General features: G+C 49.7%; 1 protein-coding gene across 2 annotated transcripts; it reads right to left on the bottom strand.

Annotated features, from left to right (window-relative positions):
* Positions 1 to 4,166: 4,166 nt before the first annotated feature.
* On the bottom strand, positions 4,167 to 16,732 carry RAVER1 (ribonucleoprotein, PTB binding 1). Of its 2 annotated transcripts, none has more exons than XM_073654093.1 (14): positions 16,438 to 16,732; positions 14,476 to 14,542; positions 12,735 to 13,198; positions 9,970 to 10,161; positions 9,744 to 9,879; positions 9,386 to 9,483; positions 9,078 to 9,189; positions 8,803 to 8,957; positions 8,388 to 8,475; positions 8,180 to 8,298; positions 6,171 to 6,248; positions 5,859 to 5,993; positions 5,695 to 5,778; positions 4,167 to 5,516 (listed from the first exon to the last, which is right to left on the bottom strand). In XM_073654093.1, exons 1-14 carry the CDS (start codon positions 16,708 to 16,710, stop codon positions 5,370 to 5,372), a joined length of 2,148 nt encoding a protein of 715 aa, XP_073510194.1. In that variant the 5' UTR covers positions 16,711 to 16,732; the 3' UTR covers positions 4,167 to 5,369. The 2 variants fall into 2 exon arrangements, with proteins under 2 accessions (XP_073510194.1, XP_073510195.1); XM_073654094.1 differs by having other exon boundaries at positions 9,756 to 9,879.
* Positions 16,733 to 16,877: the final 145 nt, after the last annotated feature.

Here is a 16,877-nt window from a genome sequence, read left to right as displayed (position 1 = left end):
TACACATTTCGTTTACCACAATTCTACTGCAAGAAAAATAAAAGAGCAAAAACAATTCATCCAGTCATGAAGGATTTACTAACAAGTGGAAGATTTTTTTTTTTTTTTTGCAACAAATCCCATGTAGATAAACGGAGCAGTTGCAAAAAAATATCTGTAGCAAGCACCTACTTCAAATGTGAACTTGTCCTCACTATTTGTTTCAAACTGTTCTGGACACCAGTGGAAAAAAGATACGGAAGGTGGAACTGAGACCACAGGGCAACCAGGGCAAGGAAGCCGATCGCGAGAGGGTTGAGAGACCTGGACATGATGTGAGGAACTTTGTTCTTCATCCTGGATGCCATCAGGGTGACGTCGGGTGTGCCCCACCTTTGACAGATCTGCCAGAAAACCGATGGGTTCAGTGACCATTCACCTGAGGGGAGGCCCTCAAGACTTAGAAGGTCGGTGACCCAGTTGTCCACTCCAGGGATGTTGGCTGCGGATATCGCTGGCACCCTCTGTTCGGCCCATGCCAGGATTGGAGAGACTTCTGACATGACAGATCTGCTTCGAGTTCTGCCCTGGTGGTTGATGTATGCAACGGACGCGGCATTGTTGGACTGGATGTGCATCGGGAGACAAGCTAGGAGGTCCTGCCAGTGCTGGAGAGCGAGGTAGATGGCCAAGCTTCAAGATGTTGATTGGGAAAGAAGGCCTCCCGAGCTTTCCAGCAGCCCTAGACTGGGAATTGGTGAAACACTGCTCCCCGGTTGAGATGGCTGGCATCTGTCGTCACGATCTGCCAGTGTAATCAAAGGAATAATTTCCCGCCCTGATTCAGGGGAGACAGACGCCACCAAGAAAGCGACTGTTTTACTTGCAGAGGGAGGTGGAAGGGGCAATTCGGGAAGGAGATCTTCTTGTCCCAACTCGATAGGAGTGCAAGCTGAAGAGGACAAGTGTGAAGCTGCGTAAAGGTGACCGCTTCATAGCGGCTACCATCTTGCCCAGTACACTCATGCAGGTCCGAAGCGGGACGTTTGAGAGAGCGAATCCAGAGAAGAAGGGAGGAAACCTTTTCTCCAGGCAGAAAAACTCTGGCGCGTGCAGTATCAAAATGCATACCTAGGAAAATTAGGCATTGGGCTGGGATCAGAGGCGACTTCACCATGTTGATAAGCCAGCCCAGGCGAGAAAGAGTGTCAACTGAAGACTCTCGCAGCAATCCCGATAGGACAGAGCTTTAATCAGCAGGTCGTTGAGGTAGGGGATGACTAAGATCCCCTTGGGACGAAGGAGAGCCATGACCTTCATGAAGACAAAGGCTAGGCCGAAAGGGAGCGCCGTGAATCGGAAATGAGAATCTTAAACTGTGAGCGCAGGAATCTTTGGTGTGACGTGCAGATCGGAATGTGGGGATAGGCGTCCTGGATATCCACCAGACAGAGGACCGCCGCGGGTTCCATGAAAGTAAACTCCATCCTGAAGCGGCAGAGCCGCATTCGCTTTTTTTAGGAGTTTGAGGTCCAGGACAGGACGGGCAGAACCATCATTTTTTGGGACCACAAAAAGATTTGAGTAGAAACTTGAGAGCAGCGTTTCGGGGTGGGAATGGGAATGATGACACCTGACTAGAAAGAGGTGATGACCTTAAAAAAAAAAAAAAAAAAAAAAGGGGGAACCAACAAGGAATATTGTAACCGGTAGCGACTACCTTTCTGACCCTGGCGTCAACTACAGCGAGCCACACATCGTTAAATAGAAGTTGGCCGCCCAACGTGGGGGAGTTCCCAGGTGGGGATGACCCATCACGCGGAAGAAAATGTTTGATCTGGATTGGGAGGGCTTGCTTTGTGGGCTGCCAGGCATCAGCCAGTTTAAAAGGAGGGTTTCCTCTTCTCCTGCTGTGCAGTGAAATAGTCCCAACCGTTGGACATTCCCAAGGATGAAAGTTGGCGAAGGGAACGAGAATGCAGGGGACGTTTGGTTCTCTGCTGGAGAAGAGGTATTCTTTCCTATGGTAGTGTCTGAGATTGTCTGATCCAGTCTGGTTCTGAACAGCCATAAGCCCGGTAGGCTGGTGTGAGATTTTTTTTTTTTTGAGGCCGTGTCTGCATTCCAGGCTTTGAACCTTGCAAATAACCGCACAATGTTGCTGTAAGCTAGCACCAAGCACCCTGTAGCGTCTAGAGACGCAGAGCAGGTATTTACCCGCATGGGCAATTTGATTAGAGAGATCCTCGGGTGAAGCAACCAAAAGGATGCCATGACGAAGGAGCCCAGGCGGGGCAGAGCGATGCTCCCGCAGCCTCAGAGGCAGACTTGGCCAGCAAATCAGTGTCAGGCGGTAGGGTCCTGGAGTGAGGCGCCATCAGGGAGAGGGAGGATAGTGTTGGAGGACAGCCAGGAAACCAAAGGGTCCACAACAGGAGATACAGCTCAAGATTTGAGATCAGGAAGAATACAATACAAGATATCCATATTTTTTTTATGAAACGTTTTCCTAGGAGCAATATCTCCACAAACGCCTTATAGTTGGAGAAAACCAGGGGAGGTTATTTCACCTTCTTTAAGGATACTGACTGCTGCATGGTAGGGGAGTCCTGTTCTTTAACTTTGGTGGCAAGTATCACTGACCAGGTCCCGGAGCGTGGAAGATTGATGACAGAGTCTGAGAGACTCAGAGTGGAGGTCTGATCCCGGGGCTGTATGGCAAGCAGGGGAGGAGCGGGAGGCATAGCCCACCCTGGAAAACATGGAGGGCAACCCAGAGGTGGAAGGAGACCTCTTCTTGGATTTCATGCACGCTCTGGAGTGAATGGGAGGGTGAAGCCCATCCGTCCCGGAGGAACGTTCGGAGCACCAGTGTTTGCTGCTGGGTTAAGCAGACGCTCCAGAACACCTAGAAGGTCGCATATGGCTTGTACTTTGCCCACATCTTGCCTAAACTGTAAGATCCTTAATATACAAGCATTTCCTTTAAGAGACCTGTCACCAAAGAGGAGGCAACTGGACTAGTACCCGATTGCTTTGTAATAACAGCCTGCCAGTGCTGAGGGCTTTGTGCAACTTGTGTACAATTAATGGCAGCCGTATTAGTGGTCACAGTCACCCGGAACCAGATCCAGCCAAGGAGCGGCCCCGATGGTATAAGATGCCATATAATGGTCTATTGGTGGTGGTCCTTGGATCACTGACATTTACAACATCTCCTATGGATGTGTCATTAATGTCCAAGATGGGACAACCCCCTATAAAAGGATATGGACACTACGTAGACTTAAGGTGCTGATGTACTGACCCCACACATGCGTGATCAGCGAGGCCTGTGCAAGTCTTGTACATTAGACTAAGACACGCACACGAAGCTCATCCTCAAATAACCCACTTTAAATCCATGTATTTGTCCAAAAATCATTTTTTGTCATCGTTCCATTAAAACTAGTGCAACACAGGGGCTAAAGAAAGCAAACTGCAATATCAATCAGCTGCTTGCTCCAGAATGAGTTAACTGAGCATCCATCAGGGAGCTCATTCTGACTGGAGGAGTTGATAAATTAGGGTTAAAAAAAAAATAAATAAATAAAATGGGTTATAAAAGGCACTCAGGATATGTCTGGGTTTAGACAGGCATATTCCAGTCTATAAATGGACTCCAATCGCCTAAACTGACAGTATGTCACCCAACCAGAACATAAAGCATTATAGACTTGTATGATGCTGTAAGTTTGGCTTAAGAGACCTGTGCACAGTCTGGAAATTGACGGTGAAATAAAAGCAGTCTGAACATGACCCAAGAGGCAAACTCTCCATACACAACGCACTCGTTGATGGATTCTCAGTTAACTCAATGTGCAGCCTGTAATAGTGCAACACAGAGGCAGGAGAAGGCAAACTTACAATTGTTTTTTTTTTTTTTTTTTTTTTTTAATTAAAAAAAAAAGTTGCACAAAGTGACTTTTAGACAGAATGCACGCATTTAATTTACATATTATACATTATGTATATACACAGTCCCATCCGCCTTCCCAAAAGAAAAAAAAAAAAAAAAAAAAAAAAGTACACCTAAATATTTTATATAGGACAGATTTCACCCATGTGGTATATAAACTCCTGTACACAGTGATAGTAAAGGAGATCCGTACAGAAGCGACGGCTGTGAATGAGCAGAAACCAACGGGTTTGGTATAAATAGTTTTACTTGCAACGAGAGTCACTTCCAGCAGGTGAGACGGGAAACCAGGTCAGAAAACAGACAGTCACATGTGGCCAAAAAGGGAAAAAAATATAACCGGATACCCAAGTGAAGCAGAATTTGCAGTGGGACAATATGGATATTGCATAAATCCTAGGGAAGAAGGTCAAATTCTCTACTTTTCATACACGAGTGCAGTCGGGCGAAGGAAGAAAGTCAGAATGGGGCGAGCATTAATTCAATTCAGCCCTCATCAGATACAAGCAAAAAATTATATAAAAAGATAAAATCCTTCTTTATGATGATAACGGGACGCCAGAAAACTCGTTTTAGGCGCCAAAGACTTTTTTGGAATTTGAGGCATAAAAACAATGGAGATAGTTTCCAAAACCCCTCCACCATCCCATAAAATAAAACAAAAACATAAAAAATCCTAATGTGTCAGGTCCGCGTGATTTCATGGCACGTTTCCAGCACTGAAATCCCATGGAGGTGCCATAAATTTCCGCCATTTACCAACACCAGCGGTGTCCTCCATATTGGTCATCTGTAAGAACCCGACAGAAGACGCCTCAAGGAGTTCTCGGGAAACCAGGCGCCACTTCCTAGAGCCGTGCCGCCTAGTCTGATGGCAGCGCTCGGCTTTTTTCGGAGGTTGCCTGGTTGGCCAATCTTCGTTGAAGGCCACCAGGACAGGTAGGGTGGAACTGGAGGGGATTAGACCCTCCATGGTGGATCCTAAACCTACTTTAGAACAGTTGGGTAGATCTTTGGCTGGCACACACTTGTTTGGCTCAGAGAAGCAACGTTAACACCAGCACAAATGACAAAAAGTGACAAGACACAAAAACTAAGCAAAAAGTTAGAGCAGCGAAAAATATAAAATTATATACAATTAAAAACATACAAATTAAATAACCCTGATAGTAAATGAAGGCCGGAGCCGCACACACTACACGTAAAACCTTAAATAAAAACAAAATGCAAACTTAATAGAAACCTGGCGAAGGGAGCGACCGGCCAACCCAGACGCACAGGATATACACATTTTAGGAGGCTCGACTCCAAAAGTGCCATATGGTGTTGGCAGCTAAGGGGTCAATCCTCGCCCTACATAAGAGCCTTAATATAGTGTAACTGACGGAGCAGCAGGCACTTTGGTGCCGTCATTGACGGGTGGGCAAAGTAGCTAGAATATCCTCTTGCGCTTCATGTAAGAGTCCGCATAGTGGCCGCCGAGGCCTTGCGAGTGCTGTCCAACGTAGCCCCCCTCAGGGCTAGGCTCGGGGGATGGGATTAAGTGCGAAAAACCACGCTTCTGTGCTCCTATAGGCGTCTGAGAAGAGAAACAAAAATTAGCAAAAGACGACACTTGTCAGAGATTATCTCCAGCCTGTGTGATCTGCCCTCCCTGAAGACTTGGATGCTTTCCCCACTCTCCATACTTGGATTTGCCATTTACAACCCCAGTATTGTGCCACAATAGCGCCTCCTGGTGGAAAGATGGTACTTGCCTTACAAGAGCTTCCAGATGGCAGACTCTGATCATCATAATCTAACGGGACTCCCCCAGGACTGCTTGGACGCCGGCTCAGCGCCTGTAACAGCAGTTTGTTAGTTACGCGACATAAGCCATATAAAAAGCAAAAATAACGGGAAAGGAAAAGGGTGCCCTTACTTTATTCAGGTGCGTCTGCGGGAGTCCAGCCTGCAAGCCATTGGTGAAGTAAGATGTCGGGGATAGGGCAGTGAACGGGGGCAGAGGGGCGGGCATGCTGCTGCTCCTGCCACGAGATCTGGAGGGTGGGGAAATCTGCAGAGTACACGGTAAAGAGCAGGGACAAGCATTGGTGTAGTGGCTATGACTGGGAATGCTGTGGCAACCACAATGAGGGGCACTATGCCACTCTGGTGCCTCCCTGTGCCAGCAATCACTAATGGATCATTGCACATTGAAGGCCCCTTTTATTAGCCTCAGGTGGGCACTCACCTTATTCCGGGGCTCGTAGTCACTCAGGCTTCTCACAATATGATCTCCGCTCTGTAAATAGGGACAAGGATGCAGCGCCTGAGAAGAAAAGAAGGTTATGATTACACAACTGTAACAAGCCCAGCCTTAACCCTTTCACAACATGCACCGTATATATACGGCACATGTCAGAAGCGGGCTCACGCAGCGAGCCCGCCCCATACATGGCAGGTGATGGCTGTGTATTACAGCCAGGACCTGCCACTGACAATCATGGGCAGAGCAGTGGTCCGCCTGCGATTGTTAAACGATGCTGTCAATCTTTGACAGCGAACACGCGCCGATGTGTGTATCTGTCATTACCTCCGCCCAGCGGCACGCCTGTGACGTGATCGCGGGTCACCAATGGGCTGTCATGACAGCCGGGGGGGGCAGTTGATTACCCCTGTGGCCAGGCTTAAAAGGAGACAGATTTCTGCTACATAGAGTGATGCTGTGGCACCGCTGTATATAGCATGAGCGACCGGACGATCGCATATTCAATGTTCAAATATATGAAAAGAGAAAAAACAAACAAAAAAAACCCTTACAAGCTCAAATCATCCTCATTCCACCCCCCACTAAAGATAAAATAAATAAATCCTGATTATCAGACGCAGAATGACACTCCCTCTCCTCTGTTGTGTATATGGACTTTTCAAAAGCTTTTGATACGGTTCCACACAAAAGGTTGATACATAAAATGAGAACAATGGGGATAGGGGAAAATATATGTAAGTGGGTTAAGAATTGGCTCAGTGATAGGAAACAAAGGGTGGTTATTAATGGAAAACACTCAGACTGGGTCTCAGTTAACAGTGGGGTACCACAGGGGTCAGTATTGGGCCCCCTTCTTTTTAACATTTATTAATGACCTTGTAGGGGGCATACAGAGTAATATTTCAATATTTGCAGATGACACTAAACTCTGCAGGGTAATCAATACAGAGGAGGACAATTTTATATTACAGGAGGATCTATGTAAGCTAGAAGCTTGGGCTGATAAATGGCAAATGAGCTTTAATGGGGATAAATGTAAGGTAATGCACTTGGGGAGAGGAAATAAAATGTATAATTATATGCTTAATTGTAAAACACTGGGCAAAACTAACTGAAAAAGACCTGGGTGTATTGGTGGACGACAAGCTCACGTTTAGTGGCCAGTGTCAGGCAGCTGCTGCAAAGGCAAATAAAATAATGGGATGCATTAAAAGAGGCATAGATGCTCATGAGGAGAAGATAATTTTACCTCTATACAAGTCATTAGTGCGACCACACTTAGAATACTGTGTACAGTTCTGGTCTCCGGTGTATAAGAAAGACATAGCTGAACTAGAGAGGGTGCAGAGAAGAGCGACCAAGGTTATTAGAGGACTGGGGGGTCTGCAATACCAAGACAGGTTATTACACTTGGGGTTATTTACTGTGGAAAAAAGGCTTAGGGGTGATCTTATTACTATGTACAAGTATATGAGGGGACAGTACAAAGACCTTTCTACTGATCTTTTTACTCTGAGGCCTGAGACGGGGACAAGGGGGCATCTTCTACGTCTGGAGGAAAGAAGGTTTAATCATAATCACAGACGGGGATTCTTTACTGTAAGAGCAGTGAGACTATGGAGCTCTCTGCCGCATGATGTTGTAATGAGTGATTCACTGTTAAAATTTAAGAAGGGCCTGGATGCCTTTCTTGAAAAGTATAATATTACAGGTTATATATACTAGATTCCTTGATAGGGCGTTGATCCAGGGAACTAGTCTGATTGTCGTATGGAGTCGGGAAGGAATTTTTTCCCCAATGTGGAGCTTAGTGTTTGCCACATGGTTTTTTTTTTTGCTTTCCTCTGGATCAACATGTTAGGATATGGGTTGAACTAGATGGACTTAGTTTTTAAGGTTGAAGGAAGACTATGCTACCATCTTGGCTGGAGTTCCCCTTGATTCCCGCCAGAGTGTAACAGACTATATAGAAGTCATTATACTCCGCTTACAGCCGGCATGTCAAAGGGAAAGTTCTCCGTGGGCGTCAGCATGGACTCCTGCAAAGAGGCGAGGGGGACGCGTTGTCCCGAGGTCTTCTGCTTGTAAGGTGCCAGCTTATTAGTTGCACCTATAGGAAGAGGAGGAAGAGTGTGGGTGTCAGATAATGTAACTCCGCCAATGAGATCAAGCGTTCAACCACCAACATGCACACCGTACCTGTGCTGGGGACCACCCGACTGTGGAAGCTCATGTAAGCAGAGGAATGAATGCTCAGGTCCCTGGGGGGCTCTCCGAGGAGGGACATCTGTAACAAGACCAGGAGTTATTGAACCAGATGTGATAATACCACAAAAGCAAGATGTGAACAGGCCTTAAAATATATAAAGTTTAGTACTTGAGAATCACTGAAAAAAAAACCTGTGTCAAATTGGTTACAATCGTAAATTCACCGATTGAATAAGAAAACAAGAATTGATGATTTGGGGCTTTTACCCATCAGATGCTAAAAGGACAGGGGAAGCAGGGGTCCAGGGATGCTTTAGGTGCATGCACCAGGATGCCCCCCACCACTCCGATCTCACTGCAGGGACCTGAAAATCTTACAGTTGGATTCGCTGTCGGCAGAACTTACCCCGGACTCCGAAGAGTTTGGTAGCCCACCGAGCATGGATCCCAAGACAGGAGTAGGAGGGGGGCTGTCCCATTCAGGAAGCTGTGGTCCAGGAAATGGCTGCAGGAGAGTACCACCCAGGTCAGAGGCAATGCCTAGAGCTGGAAGAGCGCCCCCTAGAGCATACAACAAAACAAACGTTTAAAAAAGGTACCAAAAAAGAGAAATGGAGATGAGAACTTTCCAGTAATGAGCAGAGTCCACACCCCACATCTGAGATATGATGAAGACTTTACCTAAAGCGAGGTCTGGAAGTAGCGCTTTCCCTGGCGGGGGTGTGAGCTGAGGAGACAGACCCAGAGCTCCGTACAAGGCGGCCAGAGGGGAGTCTCCAAGGATTCCTGGTTTCTACAAAAAAAATGTAAAAAAAGAACGACAATACAAAGATTATGGAGGAACTTAGTGATACGGAAGAGTAGAAGGGGCGATGACCGGATGCTGCAGGTCTGTAGGGGGCTGGACGGATGCACATGGGATATACCCAGAAGGAACGGCCAGGTCAAGACAGATCCATCTAAAAGGCTGCAGAGATGTAGTCACCTACCTGTGTGGCCGTCTGTGTCTGCAGTGCCAGCTGCAGGAGGGTGGTAGACAGGGCAGGGTTAGTGAGGAGGGACACAGCGGGGGCCGCACCCAGGAGCCCTGGAATGATAAGACATGAGATGACAGCTGTATACATGTGTCATACAGTCACCGATCTCCAAGCAGACAGCTGACCGGCGTAGTGCCAGACCCCACTGATCTGATATCGATGACCCAATATCTGGGGAGGATGAAGGGGGGGCTTTTTCTAGTTCTCAAAGTGCTGTCAGTCTGGGTCAGGAGACCACAGTGGCTCTACCATCGTGTGAACAAAGCAGATGTGACATTGGGAGACCCCTCGCCCGTGTGGCCGTCATTACCGGGATGCAGACCTTGCTTGTTGCCACCATTCAGCAGAGGATTGAGCAGGAGCTGCAGAGTCGCTGTAGAGCCCAGGCTGTTCAGGAGCTGCAGGATGTTGGGTTCGGGTAGTAGGCCGTTCCCACGATTTAATGCCTTTTTAAAATAAAGAGAATTGAAGATTAGTCCAAGCCTCATCCATTATGGTGGGAGACTCGTCACATGCCAAGGTCTAGCCACACTCACCGTTGCTTGTGCTGCGATCAACGCTGCCAGCGTGCTCCTCCCTGGAGGACCTGGAGCACAGAAGGAGACCCGGACGCGGCTCCCAGCCACCGTATAGTTATCCATCTGCTGCTGGACTATCTCTGCCGCCATGTCAGAGGAGTACTCCACCACTGCAAAGCCTTTATACTGACCGTCCTGTCCATAGGCCAACTGGAAAAAGCAGAAGAAAAACTAACTAGCAGAGGCAAAACCCCCCGCAGCCTCCGGCAGAGGCAAAACCCCCCGCAGACACCTTAAAAACTTTAACAGTAATTTCAAGTAAATTTTCATAATAAGCCGTTCTGAGCACATGAGGAACTCTACAACATCTGCCCATCATATTACAGAGAGCAAAATTTGCGAAAATCCCAGAGACATCTCCAAGTTTTCAGTCCACTCAGTTTTCGGGTGGACTGCTGCTGTCATGACGTCTCCCATACATCTTAGAAGTTGGATGCCAGCTCTTCATTCAATTAGTACCCAGTCAGAAGCAGTGAGGAAATTATACTGCAGTACTGAGCGGTGTAGCTGTGATTTCACCACTGGAGTGAAGTAAAAGACTTGTCAGAAAGCTCAGCACGATGTTGGGTAGTATGTATCAGATGCAAGATTCCCTTTACTGTAACTCCGCACATACATTACTGACGCATAATGACTTGCTATGGCGTCAGAGATAATGCACGGAGACAGCTGAACCCTGCTGTACTCGAGTAATGCAGCAGAGCCGAGTATCTTTACATGTAAAACTGCAGACTGACTACACACAGAAGTAACCGCTTCCCTAACCACAGCTCCTAATGCCATCTATGCTGCACACCTCACATCAGAGCTGCTGGCAAGGGGAGGAGGAAGGGGATGAAGAAGAAGCATGGCACAGTGAAGGGGGAGAGCACCTTCTTCCCAGCACTGATCAGGGAGAGAACTGTGCAGCTACTATGTTTCCCTGAAAATAAGACAGATTCTTATATTTTTTTACTCCGAGAGATGGATTAGGGCTTATTTTCAGGGGGATGTCTTATTTCCACCAACCCCCCCCCCTCCTGTAGACTCCTACATCTATAAATGACCTTTGGGGGGGGGGGGGCCCGCTGTGTTTTTTCTGAGGTTAAGACTGCTTAAGGACCTTTGGTGATGTCACCAAACAGAGTGAGGGCCATGCAAAGTCGCTCAGTCTTCTGCCCCTTTCCACCTAACACCGGCCCTGCATACCAGCATGTCTCCTCTTCAGTCCCACAGATAAAGGACCTTTGGTGACGTTGTCACTAAGGGTCTGCAAGCAGTCTTAACCTGAAATAAAACCGTTAGGGGGCCATAAGAGTGGGAGCCCTGGGCAATTGCCCAGTTTTCTCCTCCCTCCCCATCACCAGCCCTGACGGTAACTAGGGCTTATATTTTAAGCACACTCCAAAGATCCTGTTAAACTATGTTAGGGCTTATTTTTGGGGAAACTCTGTACATATGGATCACTGCCCAAAGCTTAGGAGCGCTCTGCCCGATCACTGAGGAAGCGGTGAGGAAGGCAATGGTGGGATTCTGCCTGCAGACTAGAAGACACAGGAACATTTTAGGAAGAGTTTATACACAAAAATAAAAAGTGACTCTCCGATTGGACCACTATGAACGTGGCAATACAGAATAGGAGTTTTGTGTTTGCATTATTTCTGAAGGGGAGAAAAAAGAACAAAAAAACAAAACAAAAACACAATTCTGCCATTGATTCTTCTCGTTATGCAGTTTATCAATTGGATTAATTTTATATTGTTTTATTTTTAAATTAAGGATTTTAACTTTTTTTTAATTTTTTACTGGACTTGAAGCTGCGATCGTCTGATAGTTATTTCTGCTATACATAGCAGTGCTGTCTCCTATGAACGCCGCCAGGCTGGTTTTCACAGGAGAATTAATCATGACCAGCATGGAGGTTTTCAGCAGATTCCCCCCAGCTGTCATGGCAAGCCATCAGCACCCCCCAATTACATCACAGGCGCGTGGAATTGACACGCCCCCCCCCCATGCTGCTGTAAAGATGTTAACAGCCGCACCCTCTGCTCCACTCTTGGTTGTTAGAGGCAGAGGATGGCTGAATAATTCAGCCATCATCTGCCAGGGAAAAAACGTGGGCTTGGTGTTGAGCCTGCATCAACGGCAGGGATATGACTTAATAGCATGTCATGTTGTGAAGGGGTAAAGTGTCGCTGTCAGTGATTGACAGCATTTAAGGGGTTAACAGTCATTGGCTGGTGCCCGCACCACACCACACCAGCCCACTGCCACAGTTCGCGTTCAACCTCATTTCAGACGCCATATTATAAATATATATATAATTTGATACAACGCAGGGGATATAAGCAGGCACCTCACTGCTTGTCTGTTGTGTCGTACTCCAGACAGACCATGGATCGCCAACACTTGAAACTTGTTAACCCCCAACCCAGCCGAGCAGGTTGCATAGGCACCAGTAACAAGTGTGGGGTCCCAAAAGGTCAAACTTCCAGCAATTCAATCACTATAACCCATCCTTCTCCAGGCGAGAGGATCCTGTAGTTCAGAAGACCCCATTAACAAGACAAGAAGCCCATACAGCTACTGTAAGCGTTTGCCCACTACTGGTCATCCAATAGAAAGCACAAAGTCTTGTTTCCGACTCTCTGCTGGTCCTAGTCTGACCTTGTGTAGGAACTAAAAGTTGTGAAGAAACCAGAACCCCACCCAAAATGAAGTCACCCGTGGCCAGCACTGCCCACCTGACAGAAGGAAGGGGCACAGACTTTGGAGAAGGCCTCCTTCAGCTCGGCGAGGTCGCACTCAGGCAGGCGTTCGGCGCACAGGCAGCGGGAGTGGAGCAGCTCGTAGGTGAGCTGGCTGACGTCGGACCAGTGGACGTACAGCGTGCGGGTCCCCAGCTGTCGCCCCAGCAGATCCGACTTGGCGCGAGAGGCGGAGTCCTTCTTCATGTACTCCACAAAGCCGTAGCCCTTGGGCTGCCCGCTCACCCCGCTGTACACCAGGAAGCACCGCTCCAGATTACCAAAGGGGCGGACCAGGTCCTCAAACTGCTGCTGGGTGTAGCCGGAGGGCAGGTTGGCGATGCAGAGGAGGGCGTCCGTGGGCTGCAGCTGCACAGAGATCTCACGCTCCCGCAGGCGCGTCTGGTGGAAGCGGCGGATGGCGGACTCTGCCTGCTCTCCGTTCAGTAGGGTCACAAAAGCTGCACACGGGGCGAGAGAAGGCATTAGTAAGCAGATCCGCGGCACATACACAGCAGTGACCCGCGGGTCACACATCACAATACAGGTCAGCTCTGTGCCCCCTGCCCCGGACCCCCACACGCTGAGCAGAGCTGCTGTGCACCTTACACCGAGCTGTTCTACTGCAGTCAGCACTTACCATGGTCACGTCAGACCGCTGACAGCTCTGCCTGGAAAAAGGGGGGGGGGGGGGGGGGGAGGAGTCCTGTGTCTGTTAAAGGGTTGTCGCCATTTCACAAAATCTTGGTCCTTTTTGCAGTTGGTTATAAAAAAATTGCACTTTATCTCTCACCCCCAGGTGCACGACTCCAACTCCACCGCTGCTCTCCATGCCCGGTATCAGCTGTGGCACTGATCTCGTGGTGGAAGTCAGTGAGCTCAGCGGCGCGCCATCTACACAGGCAGAGCAACTGCACTCGGTGATTGGCTGCAGCACCATGGACATGTCAACACTGCGGACTACGGGAGCAGCGGCGGAGACTCCGAGCTGGACCCCAGGACCAACATCTGCCCAATATAGTAAAGGGCACAGCGACAGTCACCACTACAGGTCAGAGCACCCCAATATGTGACTGATGATGGTGATAGGATGCCACAGCTGGAGACCCTCCATCAATACCTAGAAAATGGTATATGCCCGATTCCCCCCATCCCCACCTCCTGTGCCCGATGCCCCGATTCCCCCCATCCCCACCTCCTGTGCCCGATGCCCCGATTCCCCCCATCCCCACCTCCTGTGCCCGATGCCCCGATTCCCCCCATCCCCACCTCCTGTGCCCGATGCCCCGATTCCCCCCATCCCCACCTCCTGTGCCGATGCTTGCACGGTCCCTCCTGGTCTTTACTTTTCGGTCCCATCCTGTCAACCAATCACTGGCCGCAGTAGTGACACGCCCTACTCAGTGATTGGCTGAGAGGTCAAGTCAAGACAGGACTAGAAGTTAGAGACCAGCCGGAACCAGGATAGCACAATTATTTCTTTTTAACCATTTCAAGTTCCTTTAAAAATTATTTTACCCCTTCCTCTGCAGTCCAGTAAGAACTTTTATGAGGGCGGAGAAGCTCCTACATAAGAGTATGGGACGACCGATCATTCCCAGACGCTCGTCCTGTGTACTCTGGGGGATGGGCTGCTGACTAATAGGCGTCCCGATTGTGGCCCCTTCTGCCTTTAGCTGTAGGACTCCTGAGGTTGAGACCCCGTTTCCCCGGTACTGCTGGATGGACCGTTCCTTACCGGTTCCTTTGTATTTATCGACAAAACAGTATTTCAGCTCGTAGTCTCCAAGCAGATCGTGGACTTCCTAGAGAAGAAGGAAAAGCCATGAATTCACACACGACAGCGGAGATTGTGACTAGTCCACCCACAAGCCGGAATCTACTCCCATCATCCTCCTTGGTTTGTATTAATCACAGGCTATTCAGCCATTACTAACTGGAGTGATGACCGACATGACGGCCACCTCCGCTCCACCCTCATCCCAGCACCTGTAACCACAAAAGCCAACATCCCCGCGATTCAAGTGAACTGAGCCGCATATCCATAGGGTTCTATGGAGAGCCAAGCTTGGTCCATCTGACCTGCGGGGGTTTCCAGGTATTGTCACTCAGGAGTGCAGGAAAGTAAGGTGGTCTGCACAGTGTGTAAGATTTAGACCCATCATAGGGGAAGCACCACTGCTCCCTCCACAATGATAGAAGATATTTATGTCACTAGGACCCTAAGACTTATTTTTACTGAGCACGTCGGGGCTGGATAGGAATAGAATAGCAGCTGCCAGTCACTGAGCTCATGTGCCCAGAGTGGGGGGCACCTAGAGAGGGCGGCTCCCTCCGCTGGCACCGAGCACGGGTCTGGGGAGAGGGGCCTGGAATTCACCCATTGTCAGGAGGCCACAGAGAGGCACATGGAGATCACAGGGCAGAGTGTCAGCAGAGACCGGAGGGGGGGTGGAGGGGAGAGGGGGCGATGGCCGTGACGTGGGGGGCTATCCGCAGAGGCCGGCGGGGGCGATGGCCGTGACGTGGGGGGCTAACGGCGGGGGCGATGGCCGTGACGTGGGGGGCTAACGGCGGGGGCGATGGCCGTGACGTGGGGGGCTAACGGCGGGGGCGATGGCCGTGACGTGGGGGGCTAACGGCGGGGGCGATGGCCGTGACGTGGGGGGCTAACTGCAGAGGCCGGCGGGGGCGATGGCCGTGACGTGGGGGCTAACCGCAGAGGCCGGGGGTAGGGGTGATGACAGACATGGGGGCTACGGCAGATAACAAAAAGCAGCCCTCTCCGGCTGGGATACATGTATACACCTGCACGTCTGTATGTGAGGACACAGCCGTACCGGGGTAAGTACTGGAGAGTCGCCCTACAGAGGGGTCACTGGTGCCGCTCGTTAATTATCCATTGGGGAAAACACCATGAACACTGAGAACGGTCCTGGATGGAATTCCCCTTTAAGACTTTCCCATATCACATACAAGTCCCCAGACCGTGTGTAATGGAGACCGGGCTGGACACTGCGACCACACGACGTAACCACAGCCGGGATCAGAGCGCTGTGATCCCAGCTAGTAAAGGGAAAGATCTGATTTCAGAAACTCCCGTCCCTGTGCTGCAGTTTGTTTTTTTCAGTTGCACAGCAAACTAAGCATTACACACCCTTCCCAGGTCCAGCATGGAGTCTCCGCTGCTGCAGCGCTGACATCAGTGCAGCCAATCAGTGAGCTCATCAGAAACATAGGAAGAGCCGCTGAGCTCAGTGACATCAGCGCTGCAGACAATAAGACACCAGGAGCAGCGACAGACTCAGTGCTGGACCTGGGGAGGGTGATGTAAAAAAAATAAATAAAAATAAAATAAAACCTTTAACTACAAACTGTATGTGGGGTGAAGGGGGAGTTCCTGATACCAGAGACCCTCTATAATCTGAATCTGAAGACAATCTACCTGGCACCCATCATTCACCCCATGACCGGTGTCAGTGGACAGACATGGCAGCCGGGGGGCTACCGACCACCCCTGGAGATCTGTCTCACCATGTACTGCCAGTATAAGCTATGAGAAGGTCACATGATCCAGGAGGCAAAGGAGAAGAAAACCGCCCGGCCATGGAGGGGTCAAGCAATAAGATACAACGTATCAGGACACGTGACTGCTGGAGCCCCCCACTCCGCACACTCTCCCCGGTCGGGGGTCGCACACCTGGTTGCTGACGTCTCCCGGGAGCCCCTTGATGAGAATCTTCCTCCGGTTCTTCACCTCCCGCTTCATCCTCTCCACCCGGCTCCGGATCTCCTGCGGCTCCAGCCGGTTCTCCCGCTCGTCCTCCTTGAAGAACACTTCCCCGTCATCGTCTTCTTTCCCCGTCCCGCAGGCTCTAACGGACCCGGCGTCCGCCATGTTTGACAGCAGCAGCCTCACAGCCGTCTCCTGTCCAGCACCTGAGCGAGCACAACACTGAGGGCGGACGCTCATTGGTCGAGTTTAAACCGACCGGCGAGGTTCGCTTTGATTGGTCGTTTCGGACGCTGCCACGCCCTTGTTGCCGTTACCTTGGATACCGGGGAGGGGGCGTTGCCGGTGACGTCATGATGCTCATGAGCCTGCAGTCTAGAAGCTGGAGGGTGACAATCGCAGGGTAG

Source organism: Phyllobates terribilis, unplaced genomic scaffold (genome assembly GCF_046119375.1).
Source record: "Phyllobates terribilis strain yellow unplaced genomic scaffold, ASM4611937v1 Scaffold_11__3_contigs__length_659146591, whole genome shotgun sequence".
NCBI lineage: Eukaryota > Metazoa > Chordata > Amphibia > Anura > Dendrobatidae > Phyllobates > Phyllobates terribilis.
The sequence above is the reverse complement of the archived record's forward strand: the minus strand, read 5'-3'. Positions and strand labels throughout refer to the sequence as shown.

Coding starts and splice junctions, on each gene's coding strand:
- RAVER1 (XM_073654093.1), bottom strand. CDS start 16,710: ATGAGCGTCCGCCCTCAGTGTTGTGCTCGCTCAGGTGCTGGACAGGAG. Junction 9,880..9,969: donor TGATCGCAGCACAAGCAACG/GTGAGTGTGGCT, acceptor TATTTTAAAAAG/GCATTAAATCGTGGGAACGG. Junction 6,249..8,179: donor TTCCCTTTGACATGCCGGCT/GTAAGCGGAGTA, acceptor TTTTCTTCTCAG/GCGCTGCATCCTTGTCCCTA.